Raw genomic sequence first — 22825 nt, forward strand, 5'->3', positions numbered from 1 at the left:
CAGCTTGATTTAGAGAAGTCAGGTGAACCTTGTTTCAACCTTGTTCTTGGGTTCTAAGTGGTCGTTTCATTTAGGACATTTGACTAAAAGCCCTTTTCATGAAACCAGCTCCTGTAGGAAAGATGCCAGCAATTAATGAAAGATGATAAAATAATAAAAGAAGTAATACATTAACTATATTATCCTTGCACATTTGGGCAGTCCTTTTCATTATATCCTCTTTATGGACATCCTCCAGCAACATTTGAAGAGCTACTTTATTGCTGTTCTGTGGCTGTTTTGGTTTCCAGGCATTAACAAGTTACTTAAATGCAAAAGCCCTCTTTTGCTCCTTCATTTCCTTCTGGTAGATTTGATTCAAATAACGAGGTATTTCTGGTACATTGCATTTACCTGATTTCTGCATGTGTATTAATACTCATATCAAAAGGAATTCGCAGCTTTGACTTTCTTCCTTTTTCTTTCTCCTTCCTGCTTATGAGAAGGATTTGTCTTTTTCTTTAGGCACATCGAGACCAGATCCGGGTACCAGTCTCAGCTCCTCAGGGGGTATAAATTAGCCAAGCAGGATCCTGCAGGATCATATGCCTGAAACCCTGAACAGATGCTACTTGCATCAACACCAGGCCTAGAGGACACCATGGAGATACCAAGGTGGAAGTGCAGTGAAGATGACCACCTAAAGGACTTTAGCGAAATGGTTGACCACAAATGCTCATGCTCTCCTCTTTTCAAAATGCTGATCGGTACAACAATCTCTTTCATATTTTGAGATATCTGAAAAAAAAATATGGACACACAATTATACCTTACGGATACTGGAGTATTTCTGGTTGATGAGCACAGTACTGTGTAACCATGGTAACCATGTCACTTTGATTTAGATGATTTATCTAGTGAGCCAATATTTTCTGAGTGGAGAAAACAAAATTTGAGTTCATCAGCCCACAATACAGAGGTCTCTCAGTGCCTTGAAAATGATGATATCTCCCCCTCCTGGGTTAGGCTGAAATCATCCTGAAGATTTAGGAACGGCTTCTTGTCTCACACAGATTTCACAGCTGTGTAACCCCTTTGGTGCTACTTCTCCTAGAATTGGCACAAACACTAGTGTGGAACCTCCCCATCCAAAGCTCATCTCTGCTTTTGTACAAATCAGAAGTAGCTCTCCAGGCAATTCTGAAAACAGTATCAAGTGGGAATGGCTATTTCTGGAGCCTAGATTTAACATGCAGGGTGGATTATTTTGAGACGAGGAATGCAGATATGGTCAAGGCCAAGGGGAAGGTTAAGAGTGAATGGTCTATCATTTTATTCATTCATTCCACTTTCTCTGAATGCCCAAAGACAACTGATTAACAAATTTAACAGTGGAAAGAGGGACTTTCAGACTAGGCAGCTTCGAGGCTGTCTTTACCCAGCCGGTCAGGATACTTTTTTCAGAGTATTTGTAGGTAATAGTTAAATGCTGTTTCTGATCTTTCATTCTGAAATAACCTTGTGGCTGTGGAGATTGATGAAAAATGCCAGGATTCTCAATGTTGTTTTTATTTTGGCTCTATATTCCCAGCTCCCTTTCTTTCTAAAATAACTGTTTCTCTAACTCCAGATATATATATATTTTTAATCCTCAGCTCTTAAACAGGAGTTTGCCAGCCTGGAAGAAGAATGTCAATGAATTGTCAATTCTGTATATTGAGTAATTGATTAATTGGCACAATGTTAATCTCTAAATCAGCAGTAATAAATTCTTTCATTTTTAATCTTGACCTAAAAGTACTAAAACACTTCTAATTGCCACTGTAGCTGTTGTAAAATGACTGATTAAACTGCATTCCTATCATAATCTTTGTTGCTCCTAAAATCTCTAATTGATAGTCACATCCATGACTCAGTGCCAAGAAAGGAAAGGGATCTTGCTTTTGCATTCTCTCAGGAATGCACTCGATGGAGAAACCTGATGTTTTTCCCTGGCAATACCGGACACTGGCCTCTAATTCTAATTATTGTTGTAACACTATTTATTGTCTGTGCTGAGTCCCCTTGCGGTAGGTGTTATACAAATTCAAGACAAAACCATTCTGAAGTCTGAGAGGTGAAGGAGAACGGGGGCATTTAGGTAGCACAATAAAAAACAATGAAACAACCTGATAGGCACTGGGCATCAAAAGAAAGGGGAGTTTTAAGGACAGATTTCATTGTATCTTGTGCTTTCTATAGCTATTTCCTAGCAACTCAACATTGCAAGGAGCCTGGAAGTCAGCTTTACCGTGACCCTTTTATGCATTCCTAGGAAAAAGGGCTACAACCCAAACCCTCCCAGTAGGCTGAGCCATGACTCCTGGAGTCCACAGGCAGATGGGATCGATGAAGACCAGCCCAGAGGTCCCAGGGCTGGGGTGACGGTGTTTGGTTTCCTCCATCCTCGTGCCTTCAGTAGGCTGCACGCAGCTCAGCCTGAACCGACTCGTACAATCATCATGTACAAACATAATTTGTAGAGTAGTATTTTAACCGTATGAGAAACAGGGGAGATGTTTTCTGACAAAGAGGCAAAGCAGATGATCAGGATCCAGCCCTGCGCTCTTTGAAGTCAGGGGAACTGGGGATGTTTTCTAGCAGACAAAATACAGCTTTCCCTTCCTGTGTGAGTTGTCCAAAATCCTGAGAAACTGGAATGGCAGCTTTGTGCTGTAAAAAACATAAAGAAAAATGAAGTAAAAATAATAACACACCTAAATCCTACTGGATTAAGCTGAGGCCCAACTTCTGAACTTTGGGGAACTAAGTTACTAGAAAAACTCAGCTAGCAAAGTTACGATGCTTTCCATCTAGGATCCTTAGATTCTGCTCTGTTTTATGCATTATCGACCCAAGTTTTGTAGCTGCCACTTTATTGTTCTGATTCCACATGTAGTTGCAGATAAAAAAAAATGCTGAAACTCTACCAGATGTGATCTGGAAGAAACTGAGAAATAATAAATCCAGACCACCGTGTCATTCTGTAAGCATGATTTTAGATATTGTAAACCTTATCCTGCAAGAATTATAGCATTTGACAGGATTATGTTGTAAGTGGGCCTATTGCTTGAAATTAAGAGTTTGCAAAACTGAAGCTGAGAACTTGTATTTAGCACAGAATGGATTAAAAGAACCCAAAACATCTACAAAACCATCAGAGGGATCAGAGGATAGTATGAGCAACGTTATTCCATTTCTCTCCCTGCATATTTCCGCAGTCCCAAGGATAACACTCTGCAGTCAAGCTCTGTACAACTTCCGAGTTACTGGCAAGGCAGAGTGAAATAAGGAGTGGGGAGGCCAAAGCTTCTAGCCCAGGTTTCTCCCAGTAAACACAAGGCAAACATCTGTGGGTGCTGATTTAACCTTATGTCTTTTAAAAGATATCTGTTGCCGTTTTGGGGTGTGAGAGTACAGGTGATGGGGACAGAAATGGGCAGCTCCTTGAGGGGCACAGGGTTTCTCATGCCCAGCGACATGCGAGGTGCTGGAAGACCCCTGCTTTGCAGGCATTTGTTGTGGGTGCTGGTACTGATGGGAAGGCGAGCGCACAGCTCTGCTGCTGTAGGTCAGCACTAAGGTGGCAGGTGGCTATGGATGAACATTGGTCCTGTAGTGTTTCTCTATGATTCTGAATCAGCGAAGAAGACATTAAACAATTCTGTACAGTATTTTAATAATATGATTTAATAAGATTTTTCTGGAGAAAGAGTTTTGTGGGATTTTCACGTGTAGTCTTTGCTTGTTTTTGTGGGGAATTTCCTAGTTATAATGTTAGCAAATGATGGGCAGTGACTGAGTGACTGGAGCACTGAGCTTCAGAGGAACTCGGGCTGCGAAGCCAGCCAATTTAATCTTCTCCACGTACAATCTTGTAGGTGAGGAGAAGGAAGCTCCAGCTGATGGCCATCTTTCCTCAGACATTTGGGTCATTTGAAGTTTCCTTTATGAGGATTAGAAAGTATAAATTATGGAGTATTAATCATAACTGATTTGGTTGTTAAACTAACCTCTGTAATTTCTTTAGGTCTCCTCTCTGCTTTCAGAACACCCAATCACTCCATCTTGTGCTTTAAAGGCAACACAAAAAAGACTCTTAAGGAATGGTAATTGTGTCTTTCATTATATGCCTTTATAAAGAAAATGCAGAAAGTTTGTCTTGTTTCTTAAATAAAAGGCCTCTTCTACTTCACTGTTGCCTTAAAATTAGCTGAGATTTTGCATCTTGTTCATTTCTGTTTTTCCTAGGAGAGGTTGGTAGCTTGGAAGATGTGTACTATAATTTCTCCAATCATAGCTGTAGGGGTGGGATAATTCTGTCTCCAGATGAAAGAGCTAACATCTTATATCCCAAATGTCAGTAACTGAAGTGAAACAGCTGTTAAAACCACCCCCTCCCAGAAGTCCTGCATAAGTTGTCCGACTGATAATCTCAATTCAGAGTTGTCAGTCTCCTGGATCTCGTGATGTCCTAATTCACTAGCTGTGAGGCATGACGTATTTCTGGCCCAGGCAGGAGCTGGCTGGCTAAGTCTAAAAAAAAAAGAAAAGCAAACCTTGAAATATTTTCTCATGAAACCCAAAATGCATACATACAACAGATTTTAGGCCTTCCTTGAATGTCGTAAAGAAGCAGAAAAAGGATACCAACCCTAGTTTAAAAGATAAATTTTCCAGGTCATCTTTGCTTTGCTGGATTTCCTTGGTTGGTGGATTTCCTTGGCTTTGTTATGTGGGGTGCAATTCATTTCTTACGGTTCTCTGGCCTTGAAATGTGGGGCTGAGCATCTTCACCACAGCCCTGAGCTACTCTACCAGGCTGGTGCGTCAGAGCAGCAGTGATGGGGGTTAAGTGCTGTGCGAGAACCCTCCTTACGCAGGAACTACGGCACAGGAGCAAACGCTCATTCTGAAAGACTTCTTGTGAGACCTTATGTGGCTTAAAAATGATACTGAAATCCATAAATAGTTGACTGCTTCTGATTGCTAACTTATGAACACCCTTGGTTGATTTACATTGTAAGGTTTTCTCTACAGAGCCCCCGGCTCTAGGAGCTGGGCTTTAAGTAAATTATCGTTTTCACATTGATAAGTCAGTACTCGACTTGCTTGCTGGGCTGAGGATTAAAGTGTTCAGCATCTGGAAGGAAGGAGCCCCAAGTTTACATACTGAAAACTGGATAGAAGTGATAGGAACAGCAGGAGAGAAAAGGAGAAATTCTGGGCTTGGACTGTGGTGATGGGACCATAGCAAGGGACTTCTTCAGCCAAGAGGCTCTCATCCTGCAGGAGATAAGTTTATAACTCAGTCCATGAAATGCTCAATCACTCAAGTGGCCAAGTTGAAGTTACTCCTCTGATAAAATGTTATCTCCGATGCTCTCTGTGTGACTTGTCCTGGAGAAATACAGTGCATAGCTTAGTCTTCATCACAAGTAATTAATACCAAATCAATTATATGATGCAATATTTGCCATGAAAAAGGCTCTATGACAAATTAATCTGAAAAGTAATTTGCGTCAGATACATTTTGGGAAGAGTATTATATGGCTAGCTCTGTGACATAAACAGAAACTGTGGTGACGCTTAATAGAGCCAACATTTATACATTAATAAACCTTAAAATAGTCCAGGTCCTAGATTTTATAATAATCTACAAATGGGTCATTTTTCAACCTACAGACTTTAGAAGCTATTTTGCTAGACATATCCAAGGGAGAATTTCAATTGCCAATAAAATTTTCCAAAGAAACTATTTTAAAAATGGTTAGAACATAATTTAATGACCTTATCTACCATTTTCAGCTAACGCATTCTTTTTCCTGTGAGTAAGAGTTTAGGACAGACACATATTATTTACATAATAGAAAAAAATTAATTCCTGTTTTAAATGCAAATGTCAGTGCAGCTCTAACTGCTGGGCTTCCTTTTCAATATTTTCATCAAATCCATTAGTCATCTGAATCTTAAGTCCATTTGTGATCAGATGTATTTGCCACATTAGCCAGCGTTTCTTCTAAAATAAGCAGCAGTGGAACATCAAGTGATACCGTTCAGATGATGATTTGAAGGTTGCAGAGGCAAAGCACAAAAAGATATCACTGAACTGACTTTTGCTTTTTTCCCAAATTTGTAGGTTTTTTTTAAGTCCCAGTATTTAAAAATAGTATATTGCTACTGTTACAAACAAGAGAGAAAGAAAACTAAACACAGCTTCTAGGAAGTCTTTAGGAATAGCAGATCCAAGGAATGAGAAATGCTACATCAGCAGATCCATACAGTGCACCTTCCGTCATTGTTTTGCTACAGTCTAGTAATCAGATTTCAAATTATTAAATCACTGAAATGTTGTATCCTTTACCTTTAACACTGCTCTTCATATGGAAGGCCTGAGTACAGGGTAAGCATGACCAAAACTTCATCTTACCAAGAATAATAAGTACAAAACATGAATCCCCCTAAAAGAACCATGTTGAGTTTCTTACATCTTATAAACTATATAATAAATGCATTTGTAAATTTTCAGAAAACCTCCGATAGTCAAAATTTTGTAGTACAAAAATATCTAAATTCCTGCTTCAGTGGATAACTCCATGAAACCTTCAGTGCAGAGCCATTTTGATGGCTTCATATTAAACCGTGCCTCCAAAACTATGTTTGCTTCATTGTCATAGAAGCTGAGTACATGGGATAAATAACAAGACCAGTCTTGGATTTTTTTTCAGCCTAAGCTGACTCTAATCATAAAAGGGGATGATTCAGGATTTGAATAACTAAATGGGCTCATGCAGTTTTAACACCCCAATATTAAACTGGAACTTTGTGCTTTTCTCGATGCTGGAAAATGCACGCTTTCCCAATAACGGTCTGATACTAGGAGGCGTCAATGTCCACAACTCCTATGAATTAATCCAGCCTTAGTAGTGTCATCACTACAGAGTTTACGCATCTTCCTTTAGGTTTCTTTTCTTGAGTTAGCTTCATTTGAATTGAATTACACTGTGAACTAACTTTCAAATTGTGTCTGTGTTGTTCTGCATTCATCCATTTGTCTGAGCAAGTCTTCCAAGGCCAAGTTTTATAATTTGTGGCACTGGTAGAAGCTGGCCTGCTCAACAACTTCATTCCCAGGGAACTGTGGAAGAACATGTCCTTTCCTTCTGGGTTCATAGAGAAAAGTGCAAGAAGGCCCTGGATGAACAGAGCTCATCTGGATTCACATTACCTAATTCTGTAAGTAGACCAGGCTAATTCAGCATCTCTACCCGGGGTGCCTTATCCAACTTGAGTTAAAAGCACTATCTTGCTCAGATTAAAGGTTTTTGTGTGTAGACTGAACTATGGCTAGAAATTACACTTCAATGATGACATCAGCTATCTTTTCAGTAAATACTAGTCATATGGCTATTATGTTTTAATTCTAAAGTTATTTGTCGCTCAGTTGCCTGAACATCAATAATCTGATCATTTTTGAAGGATCATGGATTAACAATGAAAAGCAAAATGTTGACAAATAGAATCAATGTGACATTCAGTAACTTAGGCATGTTTGAATAGGAACAAAAGAGAAATCTATTGCAAAACTACTGATAGCATTTTCTGCCTTATAGGTTAAACTTCTTTGCTAATGGAAACATTTGCAGCCCAGCCCGTTCACTGGTATGAAGACAAAAAAGACCCGAGCTGAACTCTGCTGATCTTTGCTAGTGCTTTCCTGTGTGACCTTGGGCAGCCCATTTAGTCTCTCTGCCTCATCTTTTGCTTTGTTTTTCCTTATCTGTCATACTGCAAGTGTTTGCAGCCATATTTCTTGTTTTGCTGTTGCACCATTTGATACTAGCGCTCCAGGAATGCCTGGTGATGAGGGTTGCCTTGGCGTCTTCCGCACTTTGCTACAGTGATCTGTTCATCATATTTCATTATCAAACGCAAGGTTAAATACATTATATAGACATTTTAGGCATGAGACTTGCAAGGTTAATGCAAGTACAGCAATAACTGCTCTTTGAATATAATTATGCTTTCGCTGTATTCATTCTGCTATAATTTTTTTCTAGATACCAGGGTTATGTTACAGAAAATGTTACTTTCCATCAGGTCTTGCTATTAGATTTGGTGGACTGACTTTCTTAAACCAAAATATAATCTACAAAAGATGTCATGTTTGGGGAAATTGTTACCCAAGGTATTTTCCATTTTGACATTTTAGTAAATTAATGATCAGCAAAGACATATTGCTAGCAGATAAAATACCGCATGAGACTGCCCTGTAAAACTATAATTCTAGCAGTAACAGTCTGAGACTAAGTAAATAAAGTTTCCCGAGTTCAGAAGTTAAACATATCTATATAATCTGCTTCTCTTTTCAGTCTGGAGTACTAGAGAGATAGTGGACAATACAGGCCCAACAAATACCTTTCATAGTCTGTATATTTTTTGCATCACACTGGCGTATTTGCTGGTATGGCTCCTCAGTATAGGTGCTTCACCAAAGAAATACATCAGTTCAAAACAGAGTCAGGAAGAAAGACTGAACTTTCTTATTACAGATTCTAAAAATAACTTCACCACAACTAACAAGCAATTATTCAAGACCTAGTGGTTCTACCTCTATAGTCGGGTAAATAGATATCTGGAGATTATCTGTGGTATACTACTTGGTGACTCCTAACCACATTAAACCTGCCACTTCATGTAATTTAAAAATAATTAAACTGGAGGCAGGGGATTTAGTTAGCTGCACAATAAATAACAAAGAAATTTCCTAAAACCTTTAGTATAATTTCCAGAAAATTATTACCACTAGTTGTAAGCAATAAAGAGATCAGATGCATAAGTCAGTCTCTTTCTGAATCAAATTCATGATCTTCTCTTCACTTAAAGTTAGTTTTAAAATATACCATTTCCAGGAAGCCTTCCAAAGAGAGTCCACCATAGAAACAAATCCCATTAAAAAAGCTGAATATGAATAAATGAAAATAACAACAGGATTATAGTAATTTTTAAGATTTAGCCTGTATATTTTTCACTTCTCTCTCTGGGCTTTAAATTACTTTGGAAAGCGAGGAAAAAAATCAAGGTCAAGCTGTGTGATATAATCTGACCGTTTTGCAACGTTGCATTTTCCTTAAAATGACTGTAATCCCAGTTAAGCTAATAAAGAGATACTTTAGTCAAACAGAAATTGTCTAAGCAGGAAGGTTACCAGAGACGTTCTCTAGGACCTGGCCAGTCTCAGGCCTGTCTTGTATAATATTTCTACTAGTGACTTGGACACAAACATGAGGAATTTGCCAGTGGCAGAAAGTTGAGAGGAACTGTCGATGCTGAAGTGAATCTGAATATCCTTCAGAAAGACTGTACAGAATAACCTACAGTTCTGGTGCCCAAAAGTGAGATAAAAGTGAGATGCCATAATTCAAAACAGTGTCCTGTATTAGGGGAATAATAAGAGAAAATTCTGCTGTAAATTGAACTTATCAACTGAACGTGTCTGAGGAAGAGAAAGATCAGGATGTACTCATGCATCTCAGGGTAATTTTGAGACATCAGTGTTATGCAGAGATGAGAAAAGGCAAACCATGCCTTTGAAGAAGTATTCCAAGGAGTGAAAAGCGAGTGTGATTGTGAAAGGTGAGACCTCGTCTGTAATACAGGGTACAATTCTGGTCAGCCGTGTTAACAAAAAATGAATGGAAAGGAGAATAGGCACAAGATCACTAGGATGATGAAGGTAAAGGGAAGCCTATCTTACAAGAAGACGCAGTCAGTGCCATTCTTGCAGATGGCTTGAGCCAGTCTAACTTCATCTACTGAACTGCCCTGACTGCTCACTTCTTTGGCACACATCCCATTTTCTGTTGGGTTATTTTTCTGCCAGTATAATAAACAGAACTGAGAGTCAGACCAGATCCAGAATTGTTTGCAAAGGGAGCATATGCATGGCCATGAAAGAGAGGAGGAGGAGGAGAAAAAAATCAGGTATCATTCCTTTCAATGGCAAGAGCCTATTAAATGGACTTAGCTTGCTTCTGGAAACCTCACCTAATTCAGAAAAGCCTAGCAAAACTGGACTGGGTAGAAATAACATTTTTGTCTGTGAACACAGAGATAAACACTGGGTAAGACGGAGGCCAATGCTGCTGCAAAAACAAATGGGTAGAAACTGGCCGTGAACAAAGTTAGGCTAGAAATTAGAGGAAAGATTTTAACCTCCATATCAGTCAGATTCTGCAACAGCTTCTAATGAGATTAGTGGGGAAAAAGGAAAAAATGTAAACACTGAAGATCAATCAATTATCCAAGTAACAAATTTAAAACAAACAGAATGCAATACTTTCTCGCCTACAGACCATTCATATGGCATGCAGTAACAGGAGCCCGTTCTTGGAGGATGCTGCAGAGGCCAAAAGTATAAATTAACTTAAAAAGGGATTGGCCAAATTCCTGAAGGATAAACCCCTCAGTTTCTGTTTAAGAGAGCCCAACTGGTCTCAGTATGGAGCTCCACAAATCTGTGTAGTGGATTATATGGATGGAGCCTGTGGGAGCAGGGGATTGGAGTGCATGATCTAGGATGCCTTTTCAAGCCCTATACCCAAAGTGTATGGATCATGGCAAAGGCAATGGGATCAAATTCCGTGTTCTGTATCACACGAGAGTCCCGACTAGTGTTTTTATTGGGCCAAAACATTTATTTGTTTAAGAGTATGACACCAGATAGTGCCAAGCAAGCAAAACCAAAAGGCAAACTTCCATTTCTCAGTTTAAAGTATTTTTATTTGTGTAAGGCCTGATTCTGCACCATTTATCATTGTTATTGACTTCAATAGCTGTAGAAACTAACTGGTAAGCATGGAAAATGGAACTGATGAAAGCTGGTGTATATTTATTACAAAATATGGTTTATATGTTCACATTTTTCAGTTTACATTATTCAGTTTTTAAATTATAGGTTTGTGCTCCAGACATGCATAATATATAAAATTTACCAAACGGTCATACCAGTGAATTACACAGCTCCATAAAATATGGTATTGACAACCTTAATATTCAAAAACGATGAATCTGGCCTTGATAATCATGATACATCCTTAAAAATTATACTTTTTTAAAGAAATAAAGAAAATTCTGAATGCATTGAAGTCAATGACAAACCTTTCATAAAGTCAATGACGAAATCCATATGGGATTCTTTTTAATTGCCTTTTGTTTTTTATGAGCGTTCAGGACTCACCTACTTCCCATTTCCAGTCTCTGTAACCAGAAAATTAATTTTCCTCTTTAACTGACGGTTGGAGCTTTCATGCAGTCTAATAACTCCAGAAGTCATGGCATTAAGAGAAGCTCTAGCTGTCATAAGGTTTGAACTGCAATTATGAGTCAGCTACAGTGCAAATATTTCCTTTAAACTCATCCTGCAAGAAGAGCGCAGAATGCCTTGCTGGGAAATTTGATGACTTGGGCATCGTGGGAAGGACTATTCTCAGGACGAGGGCCGGGAACGTGCCACGGCCACCTCCGAGAAGGTGGAAGAGACAAAGCAGGGCGGATGAGAGAGACGCAAATCCCAGGAGAGCTGCTCTCACCACTCCTCCTCAGGGGCAGAAGAGTTGGGGCAATGCCATCTACTTTTAGGACTGTCCACCCCCTTTCTCCTTGCTGCCACCTTTTATGTCCCGTGCCCTCTCGCAGGAGCTGCCAGCTGCAACTTCCAGATCGCACGGGCAAGTACGCAGTGAGGTCAGAGCTGTTCTGATCTTCATCCATGCCTGGGGTCAGCCCTGCTTGCTGGGCTGCACGTAGGATGGAGGTAGTAGATGACTCCCCCTTGGAAAACATTAAACTTTCAGGCCACTTCTGTTCAAATCAAGCTCGCAGCCTCAAACGATGCCAGTGGAGTTGATGCCATTTAATCAGAGATGAATTTATTTTTAGCTGATGTTAGCTGACTTTATTTTTTAGACTTGACTAACTGTTCATCTTTGTTTGAACTACCGAGGAGCTGCTTCACACAAGAATACCAATAGCAGAGCAGTAAAGACCTCTCTTGAAGCTGAAAAAGAGCATGAAAAATAGCTGGAAATACCTGCTTGAAAGATAAGAGCTAAGCCAAAGGAGGTAAAAAAAGAGAAATCTGCAAGGAACAGAAATGGCAGGAGGGGGACAAGAGGAACAGAAGTATTTTAAGCTAAAAATAAATCTCACTTCTCAAACTTAAATATATAAAGCTGTCCATTAAAAAACAGTATGAGATTACATCTCTACAGTGCCAAATAATTAATGACTTTTAAAAACCCTAATAAATCTGGATTTCATCAAAATCTTGTTGCCTATCATTGACTGTTTCAAGCAAGGACTAGCTCTTAAGGGAGACTAGCACCTGTATTAAAATGTACACTGCTGACATCTTTCCCAGGTACATCAATTATAATTAAAGAGTAATAAGAATGCTAGGATGGACTTCTCAGGCACTTTCATGCAGGAGCCCCAGCATTTAAAATTAAATCCATTAATTCTAACTACTGTACGTTTGTGATCCCTCAGAGTACAAACTAATTCATTGCTTTTGCAATCATGCCAGTCTTTGTTAATTAAGGTTTGTGATTTATTTAATTTGAGCAGGGATGTATCAGAGTGCCCAAAACTGGACTGATAAAAGGTCATTAGTTCATATTGTTCAAGACGATTTGGAATCTGATCATGAAAAATGTTTCTAGGTGCCTGACAAATTGATTAGCAAAATGGGCTCTAATTGTTTAAAGGAAAGCTCCATATTTTCTTCCACCCAGCCATCTGAAAGTTCATATGTTAAGAAGCTCTTCTCACTCTGAATTGGCTCTGAAATATATCTGAAGATAAAAGACTTTTTTTTAATTATCGTTGCCATTTCTTAGGGGAGGAGACAGCCATAGTACTGTCATGAGCTGGAAAGCTTTATTTCTTTCTTCTCTTTCCCCAAATAGCAGCCATCATCACAGTCACTGTGTGAAACACAAATATTAATGAATGCATTACTCTGTAAAACCACTGATCAATGTGCTTGTGAGGTAGCAGCACCTCTGCTTTATAAACAGGCAGGCGAGGTAAAGACGGTGGGATTGACATGACTAAGTTGTAGCTAGTTAGAATAGACTCTCCTTTGACATAAAAAGAGGTCTCATCAATAGAGCAACAGTACCGACCATAGACTGATATAACTCATCTTAAAGTGAATGTCAAATGAGTCACAACATCGATGCCAAAGGGAAACCAGGGCAATTAGCTTAGATGTGAATGACTACACTGTAGGCATCTAAAGTTAGGTGAAGTGAATCACAGAGTCAGAAAACAGTTGAGGTTGGAAGGGACCTGTGAAGGCTCACCTAGTCCAACCCTGCTGCTGAAAGCAGAATCAGCTAGAGCAGTTTTCTCAGGACTTTGTGCAGTCAAGGTTTGAATATCTATAGGATGGAGATTTTGCAAGGTCTCTGAATCCTCTCCCAATGCTCCACCACCTCAACCATGAAAATTTTCTTCCTAATATCTAGTCAGAATTTCCCTTGCTGCCACTTGTGTCTGTTGCCTCTTGCCTTCTCACTGTGTACCTCCAAGAGGAGTCTGGCTCCACCTTCTTTACGCTCTGCACATTAGGTGCAATAAGGTCTTCTCTCTAGCTGAGCTTCTCGAGGCTGAACAAACCCAATTCTTTCAGCCTCTCCTCGTACATCAAGGGCTCCAGCCCTTTATCATCTTGTGGATCCCCATCCTCGAGTGGATTTGCAAGAAAGATTAAAATACTGAAGCAAATCTTTGTTGCAAGGGCACACCACTGACTTATGTTCAACTCTTTGTCTGTGAGGATCCCAGGTTCTTTTCTGCAAAATTGCTTTCTAGCCAACCGATTTGATCGTGATTACGCAGAGGGTTAAAGGAGGTGGTGGACATTTAGGCTATGTCTCCTAAGTCCTGGCTGTGGCATCTGTGTCTCTTCCTGATGGTATTTTGAAAACTCAAATGGACTGGCAGAGATCAAAAGACAAATGTCATTTCTATGTGTTTCCACAGCACGAGATGTTAGCCTTTAGAATCAGTACTGAAGCAAAATGAGAACTATTCGGCAGTCTCTGGCACTTTTATCAATGTCATTCTGTGACATTACTAATAATCTTGAACACTTTTATTGCACGTTTGCCATTTAGATCCCCAAGTCTATTTAGAAGTGCCTAAACATCATCACTCCTTCTTTACGGATGGGTATTGTGTGGCTTGCCTATAGCTAGACAGCAGTGAATTCATCTTGGCTAACTTCAGCTGTGCAAACAGTAAGTGCCTTTTGTCATCATCAACAGTCAGTCAATGAAGAGTCACATCCAGAGGGCGAGCAGCTGATCCTCTTCTAAGGTAGGGCTTAGCAGAGGTACGAAGTGCCTCTCTCTCTTTATTGAGAGGTCTAGATAAGGAGGTTAAGCTAGGTGCCTAACATTTAGATAGCTAAAATTAGATGACACCATTGATCTTAATAATGAATTGTTACTGCTGGTGGGATTAATATCCAGGAATGTTATTCTTAGGCAGCATAAATTGTCTTCACCCCTACTGAGTTTTGTGTTTTGTGTAACTATGCTGATTTTCATCAGCTGCAGAGCTAAATTAGTGGACGGGAAGGATGCAAAATCTAAGTTTATAAATGAATTTATATAGTTCATTTAGGACTAAGTTAATATGCCCATGCTGACATGTAATCTGAAAAACTCCAACGGTGTACATAGTGTAAGTCAGAATAATCTTCTAGGATTCCACAGTGTAGCTGTAGCAAATTCTTCAAAAGCCTTTAAAATATTAGAATACTATTGTTTTCTGTTAATTATCTTAATTGGTGTCTGTTTTTTTTTTTTCTTGCTTTCTCTAATCATTTTCCATAAGATCGTATTTTGTGTCCTTTAAATGATTTTTGGATGTGTCTTCAAGACATGATCTTATCAGCTGCCTTCAATTTCTACTGTTTCCAGGAGTTTTGAAGATCATTTCAATCTCATAAGAGAGAATCAATGAAAACTTACCTTCCACCAGGGTATGATGTTAGCCTGTGTTTTCATTATTTTGCTTTCACTGCTGGAAGTGCCAAAGCCCTGTACAACAAACAATCCTTCTGAGTGTTCATGCATAATGAACAGAAGTTAGGATGTACGGGGATCTTTTTTTTCAGGCATTCAAGATCTTACAAAACTTAAATTACAAATAATTTGTTAGGAAGGACCTCTTTAAATTCTTCTTCCAAGAACCTTTGCAAGAAAACACTTGAAAATAATATATATACACATGAATGTGTGTGTGTGTGTGTGTGTGTGTGTGTGTGTGTGTGTGTATGTTTGTCTCTCTGGAAGTTCAGGTAACCTAAACCAAAGAAAAAATCAAACTACATGAAATATTTAATTTCAATAAGGCTCTTGTTTACATAGGCACCAAGGGAAGGTAAGAACATTCCAACCAATTTAAATAAGAAATGAAGTGGAACTTGTTTTAACAACAGCTAGATATGCACTGGCCCATAGCACCTATGTTCCTGTCAGCATAAAATCAGCAAGTTGGAATTTGCTTGGAATGACAAGTTCTATAACGCTTGTATAATGCGAAAGGTTCCAGGTATAGAAAAGGTGAGCCAAAGATAACAAAAGTAAATATGAAATTGTATTTGTGCTCACTTGATGGCAATTATTCTTTTTGATTGGGCTTTAAAAGATACCTAAGGATCCTGGACACTCAATTCCAATTAAAATAAATTGATATTTAAGTCTATAGGTGGACTTGGAAAAGAGTACCCTAATTTTTATTTTATTATTTAGCTGAATATATTTGCAGCACTAGTATTGGAAGTAAATGTGTTTACAATTTTTAAACACACGATACAAACTATTTATGGTAAACTAACACTTGCCAACTAACATAATAAAGTCTCCCAATTATAGCTATAAAACTATAATGAATCCTTCCTCACACACCCTTCAGAAGACTGAATGCCTAAAAGAAATGCTCTTGTTCAATCAGTAGTTATGAATCAAACATAGGAATCTCTGCGGGAAATTTTACTATTTATCTTATAAAGGAGGTCAGACTATAGGGTAATGATTTTTCATCTTAACAACTATGAACATAACGTTCCCTAGTATCTTCATTTAGGCATTCCTATAGTGGAATAAGGTGTTAATATTACAAAAGGTACCACTTGTTTGGTTGTTTCAAAGCCTTGGGAGCATGGACGGAAGACAGGTAGTGATATTGAGAGATTTCTAATGGAAACCCTCAAATCTCATTGAATCAAGCCAACAAAACATGAGATGATCACCCCAGATCAGTATCCAAATGCATCACTGTAGTTCACAGATCTGATTAGCTGGTAGTATAGGATGGATCCTGTCCCTCTTTCAAAACTGGGCTAAAGCCTTGAACAGTTGTTTGGGTAACATAGATGAGGCTTTAGGTCTTAATAGTTCCTACAATTACTGCTGAATCTGGCCTTGGCTCAGGAATAAACTCCTTGTATTGAAAAGATTTACTACCCTAACTATATCTGTATCTCAGTTTAATGAAAATGTTAAGGATAATTTGATGGTCTCTTGCCAGCGTAATTTTAAATAAAATGTCTTCATTCCTTGGCAGTGTGTGTTGGCATTCATGTTTAACTAAAGGAAGTGCTTAAGTGAAGTGCTTTCCACACTGCAGTCTTGCCAGTATCTTCTTTTATAGAATAGATTTAATTTTCAGTGTTTTACCCAGAGTAAATAAATTAAAAAAAAAATTACCTCCCACCATCAGTCCATATGAGTAGCAAACCTTAATAAAGTATTACTAGAAATCAGATATTGGCCTATCACAGCGCTAATCTCAAGCCCAATCACTTGTAAATTAAAGTATTTTTAACTTATTTTCTGTTCATTTTTTATGTGCTTTTGTAAAAAAATGTTTCTACATCTTGAGAAGAAATGCAGCACATAATGAGGCACTGTCAGTGCATTTTAGACTTGTATCTGAGTTCAGCAAGTCAGCACAAAAGTTTAAAACACTTTATTATAATTGCACAGGGAATGGAAAGTAATGGTAAGATGGTGACAATTTGGCCATCATATTCCAAAGGACTGAGCAATTGCCAAATATGCTCTTGATTGGTTACCCTTTCTAAATAGGGAATATACCAACGGGAATAAATGGACAGAATGGGGCCAGAAGGATCATTCATCAGAAATTAAATTGTTCGGGGATTAGTTTGACGATAAAAAATATTGTGGGCATTGGTGCTCATGCAAAGCATATAAACAATATGCACAATATTTGTTTTCTTTTTTAATGACATTTTTTAATATGTAGAAAGAGAGTTTAAGAAAACTACTAAATTTGTCCCTGACAGAGGCAGAGGGTGCCTCAAGTTTAAAGTAACAGTAAGTCACAAGCAGCTCCATAAATATAAAAGTTAATAAGTTACCTCAGTAGTGTTACGCTTAGCAGCCAGCACACCATAAACTAAAGATCCTCATCACTGTCGGGAAGGAATTCTCTTTTTTTTCTTTTTCATGATTGCTCCCTACCACATCTTCCTCCCTGGTTTCCTTCTGCTCAGTACCATGGCATCAACAAACTACACTTAGAATATAGCTTTGCTCCAAGTCACTCTAGTGAGAAAGGTAAAAGACAACCAGGGGTACAGGTGAGTATGATCTTGCACTACTCAGATATGAACCACAGAATTACGCCTGTCCTTTGGTACCAGGAGTTCGGCCCATGAGAATGTCTATAGATAATCTTTCTCATGTGGAGTGCATCACACTTTGCCCATATTTTCTACAGATGTGATTACTTTGTGTGTGTTGTTTTCTTCATTTTCACAGGATGCATTTACAGGAAAAAAAAGGCATTTGGATAGCCCCTGAAACCTTACCCCCTCTCCACGCCCATGCCAGAACTTAACCTTCTTTTTGCTCAGGCGCAGTCTCCTCTGATGAGGAGACTCTGTCCCGCCCTTCAAAGCCAAAAGCAAAGCAGACTATCAAACCTATATAACATTTCAGAGGAGATGTAAAGCATGTTGAAAGGGGTTGACTACGCCTACATGTTATGATTCAGATATTAGTTGCTCAGTCACAAAAGATGTCTTTCCAGAGAATGTCCACCATCCAGGGACCTCTAGGATACGGGTGCTATGAAAATGTCCTTTTGTTCATTTCTTACTGAGCAGTAGCTACCTTCAGCTAGTGCAGGGTTGTTAGGACATGGTGCAGTCACATCTTCATCGCTATAGCATGCTCAGTGGAGCAAGTGTAGAAAACGGCCATGTAGCCCAGACATAATCAATCTGTACCATCAATCACCATCTCTTACTGGACCTCATCGAGTCCCACAGTCAGCCAGTCCAGGGAACTAAACTAGCAAAAACTACTCTGGAAGCATGGTAAGCCCCACATAAAGACATACTATTTTTACTACAGTCACAAGAAGATTTTTTTATAGTCTCAGAAATGTCTCCCTTATTTTAAATGATACTTTCCAGATTCAGATTGAGGCAAATTCTTGAAGTGGAAAATTGCAATCCAAACGGTTAAATCTGTCACTGTACACAAACACGTGTTCCCCTGCCCTTGTGACAGTGATCTTCTAATCAAAGAATTCTGGGTAACCCTAACTAAAGGAATAGTTACTTGGACTGTATGTAGTAAGCAACGTCCTTATCTGTGTTGTTATATGCCTCTTGTATGTATGCATGTAACTAATATAACTAATACTTCCGCCAAGTGCAGAATTTATTTGGTTGCCTTGTCGAAATTATGCTTGTATTACATATGTTGCACATCTACTACTAATTTTGGCAAAAACAAAGCAAAGGGAAAATAGCATCAAAGTTATTTGCAATGTTTTTGAATGCCAGAGGGGGAGTCCTGTTTTGGTCACTGCTCTCAAAGAATAATGTAGTCAGCCTGGATGGAGTCATAAGGAGGGCAACCAAACTGATTGGTATTTTGGAAATATGGCCAGATGATAAAAAATTGAAAGCAGTGATTTTTGCCATCTAACATAAAGAAGATGGAGAGAGAATAACTAATACTCTTCATAAAGGCTGCCTTGAAAAGGAAAATGATCAGTTGTTCTGTGTGTTCACTGTGGGCAGGATAGAAATAATCGTTTAGCAGGTAGTTACAGAAATTTATGTAGTGTATCAAGAGAAAATGCCTAACTTTCTGTTGTGAGCAGCTAGGCACATTGCGAAACTTCTGGTTTGCAGTGGTTTACCTGATTTGACACAGATGTGTGAAAGCTGCTTTAAATCAGCATATAATTAGAAATATATATATTTAGAGATATTTTATATGTACTTACAGAAATCGATCCTTTTCATAGAGCATGAGGATGAACTAGAGGTCACTCCTACACCTGTATTTCTAGGATTCTTCATGTTTCTAACTCCCCAGGACATTCATATTCACAACCTTTTTATTACCACAAATACTGAAAATAAAAGAACTGAATTGTCTTGGAAATGGAACATCTGTCACTGGTGATTTTCCAATCCAGATGAAATGGCCCTACACATGTAATTTCTAATAAAAAGCAGAAAAGGTTGATATCTGTAGCAGAGAGTGAAGAAAATTTTGAGCAGTTACATCTCTTTAACAGATTGTAGTCTGAAGAACAATTGGACTTCTGCAGTCCAGTTGCACCTGGAAGCAATGTCTACATATGCTAATGCCTGCAAGGGGAAAAAGGAACAATGTAAAACTGTGATTTGGAGACAGTAAAAAAATCTCGTGGAATGTGCAATAGGAAAGGAGATGAGAAAGATGGGAAACTCTGTATGGAGCTAACTTTATTGCAGCTGGTGAGGCAAAAGAAGTGAACTCCTGTGGGTGTTAAAAGAGGCATACATAAAACAGTAATATTCCTAAATTCCTTGGTATTTTTTCCAGGGCCCTGAGTGCACTAATAGGCCTCAAATGTTCTGATCAGCCCCAGCTGGGACCACCACTCACTCAACCCTCTGCTGATCAGTCTGGCATCTCCATTTAAGCTCAGGCAGACATGTTTAAGCAGGTCTGGATAGATCCTGGACTTAAATCATAGTTTTGTCTCCTGCTGTTCCTGGCTGGACACGATTCATCCCTTTGCCCTGTATAGGACTGTTGATAGACCCTGTTGCCAGTGTTTGGCTCTGCCTACCATGTTTGGACCATGTGGGACTGCACTGCCAGTGCTGGCATCACCCTCAGCGCCCACTCATCTTCCTTCATCGAGCAGCCCTGCTCTCGCTGCTCCCTGAAAATAATGAACTCTTCACCATTCAGACTTCTTGAGTAACCACCACTGATTTTTCTGACTTTTGTACATTTTTTCCACTGTGATATAAATGTATTTTTGCACCAAAAAGAAACATAAAAAGAAAACACATTTTATGGTTTCTTCTGTTTCCATAAACTCACTGTATTCAAGACACAAACTGTTATGTAAGTTATTTTCATTTAATAAAACTACACCCAGAGTGGCCTCTAGGGGCACACACAAATCATTAAGATTTCTCAGACGTGCATTCATCACTTGGGCTCATGTCATTTGACAACCACGAAAAACTCATCAAACTACCTCTTTAGTAGGTAGGTAACAGCCTGGATCAGCAGAAGATCTTGTATCCTTCTGACTTGGAAGCTGGCCCCTGTTAAAGGTGTATCTGTCCAAAACCTGCTTCATCCAACCAACCACCACCCAGTGCAGTTTCACATTCGTTTTGGTTGTCACATGAAGAGGGGATCCCTAAGTTGGCTTTGCTCCTGATAAAAATTTCACACAAAACTGTGACCTAACAGTTTGCTTCTGAGCTAAGGAAAATCAATGAATGAATCAACCTCTATGACCACCTGGATTAGCCCTTTGGTTTTCTGTATGAGACCTACCTAGTTTATCAAGGCTGAAGTCCATGCAAAAAGAATGCTGCCACGCTTTGAAAAAACTCGCTATCAGTCTTCAGAGTTGTCCCACTCTCTTGGAGCCAAACCGTACCCTAACGGTGTGAATTTGCACCAGCAATGCACGGTGTTGCAGCTGTGACCTGCCATTTGACATGATATTACACAATGCTCAAACCTCAACTGCATCAGTAAACAGTGTTTACAGGAGGCCGGGCTTGCTCATACTGAAACTACGTCATCTCAGGAAACACAAGGCTAACGTTCACCCTTGTCAAGCACAACCTCCCTTAGGAAGGGCCTGAAATTTTAAAATTTAGACTCTTCTGAATCATCGAAATCCGTAGAAATCTCAACAAACATATCATTTGACAGCTTGGAAACAGTGAAATGGCATTGCCTTTTCCGTAAGAACCAGCTCCAAAGCCCATGCACTGTCTTCCAGCACGGACCCTTGTCATGGGTCTGTTGTGATAGGGTGAGGCGACAAACCACAAGTTAGGGCGCAGTCGAATTTCTGCTAAAGTAAATGAAAGCTGGATTTGATTATTTACATTTATTTAGCAGCTCACAGCTGCAGTGATTAACTGCTTTTTGTTATTGCTTCCCTCAGTATCATCTGCGTATCGGGAACAACGCAATTGGAGCTGAACGGGCTAAAGATAGAGCAGCGCAGCCTCAAGTGTAGTTTCACCATTCAGTTCTGCTGTTTTTATATGACAGCTTTTCGCTTTCCTTTCTCCGTTGTCTGGATGCCTCAGTCCTGTACGGAGTCCGCTTGCACAAGGACGTTTCCGCGCGGGTGAGTGGGGTTTCACAGCCGTACGGGTGTCTGTACGGCGGGGAAAGGAAGGTGTGCTTCTGCCTGCGGTGACACCGCGCAGGGCTGTTAAATTCCTGTTTAGACCCACAGTTTCCAGCGTTGCTAAGCGGGAAAAATTGGTTTCGATGAAGCGACGGTGGCAGGACAGAGGAGGAACCGGACGGTGCCCGGGGGGCGAGCGCGGACACGGGCGCTGAGGCCCGGGGAGCGTGGGGCGAGGCGCCGGGGCCGGACTCAGCCCCCCACGGCCCCATGGGGCCGGGCGCGGCGCGGCGGGGTGGCAGCCGGCCGCAGGGCCGCGCTCCGCCGGCTCCACAGCGCAGGCGACGCGCCGCGGCGCTGCCCCGCGCTGCCGAGGGGCGACGCGCGCCTGCGCGTGCGCGTGCGCGGCCCCGGCGGCTGCGGGAGCGCCGCGGCGGCGGGAGCGCGCCGGGAAGGCTGTAGGCGGCGGCCATCTTCTCTGCCCGGCCGGCGGCTGCCCCAGTGCAAGTGAAGCGGCCCCGCCGGCCCCCTCCTCCGCCCCCTCCCTCCTCCTCCTCCTCCCCCTCCCCCCCGCTCCCGCCACCCCGAGCCGTAGCCGCCGGGCAGGAAGGGGGCGACCGGGGGAGCGCAGGCCGTGGGGGCCGCGGGGGGGAGCCGGGCCGCTGTGCGGGCAGCAGCCCCTCGGGGGCGGCGCGGGGCCGGCGGGCGGGCGGGCCGCGGGGCGCCGGCGCAGGGGCTCGTGGCTGCCCGGGGCCGGCGGCGGCCCCTCGGCTCCGCGCCGCCGGCCGGCGCCCCCGTCGCGGTGTGAGGTCGGGGGGCCGCGCCGCCTCTCCCCATGGGATAAGCCGCAAACATGTTCAGCTTCGAAGGGGATTTCAAGACAAGGCCCAAGGTGTCCCTCGGAGGAGCGAGCAGGAAGGTAAGCGCCGCGCCGGGCTGCCTCCGTCTGCCTGCGTGCGTGTGGCTGCCTCGGGGTTTTTCTCTTTTTTTTTTTTTTTTTTGTTTTTCTCGTCCCCTGCCTGTCTTGCCTTTCTCATTATCTCTATCGTCGGGCCTTCAAAAATGGGAGCAGCTATGA

At 40.8% G+C, this 22825-nt stretch overlaps 1 protein-coding gene across 1 annotated transcript in view; it reads left to right on the forward strand.

The window, feature by feature from the left end:
* The first annotated feature begins 22147 nt into the window (after window positions 1-22147).
* UBE3C (ubiquitin protein ligase E3C) overlaps window positions 22148-22825 on the forward strand; it is an 83270-nt gene continuing 82592 nt past the window's right edge. The window contains exon 1 of the mRNA XM_026103006.2: window positions 22148-22666. Within this exon, the coding sequence (XP_025958791.1) occupies window positions 22601-22666 (66 nt within the window). The 5' untranslated portion in view covers window positions 22148-22600. The remainder of the gene's footprint in view (window positions 22667-22825) is intronic.

This window comes from Dromaius novaehollandiae, chromosome 2 (genome assembly GCF_036370855.1).
Source record: "Dromaius novaehollandiae isolate bDroNov1 chromosome 2, bDroNov1.hap1, whole genome shotgun sequence".
Lineage (NCBI taxonomy): Eukaryota > Metazoa > Chordata > Aves > Casuariiformes > Dromaiidae > Dromaius > Dromaius novaehollandiae.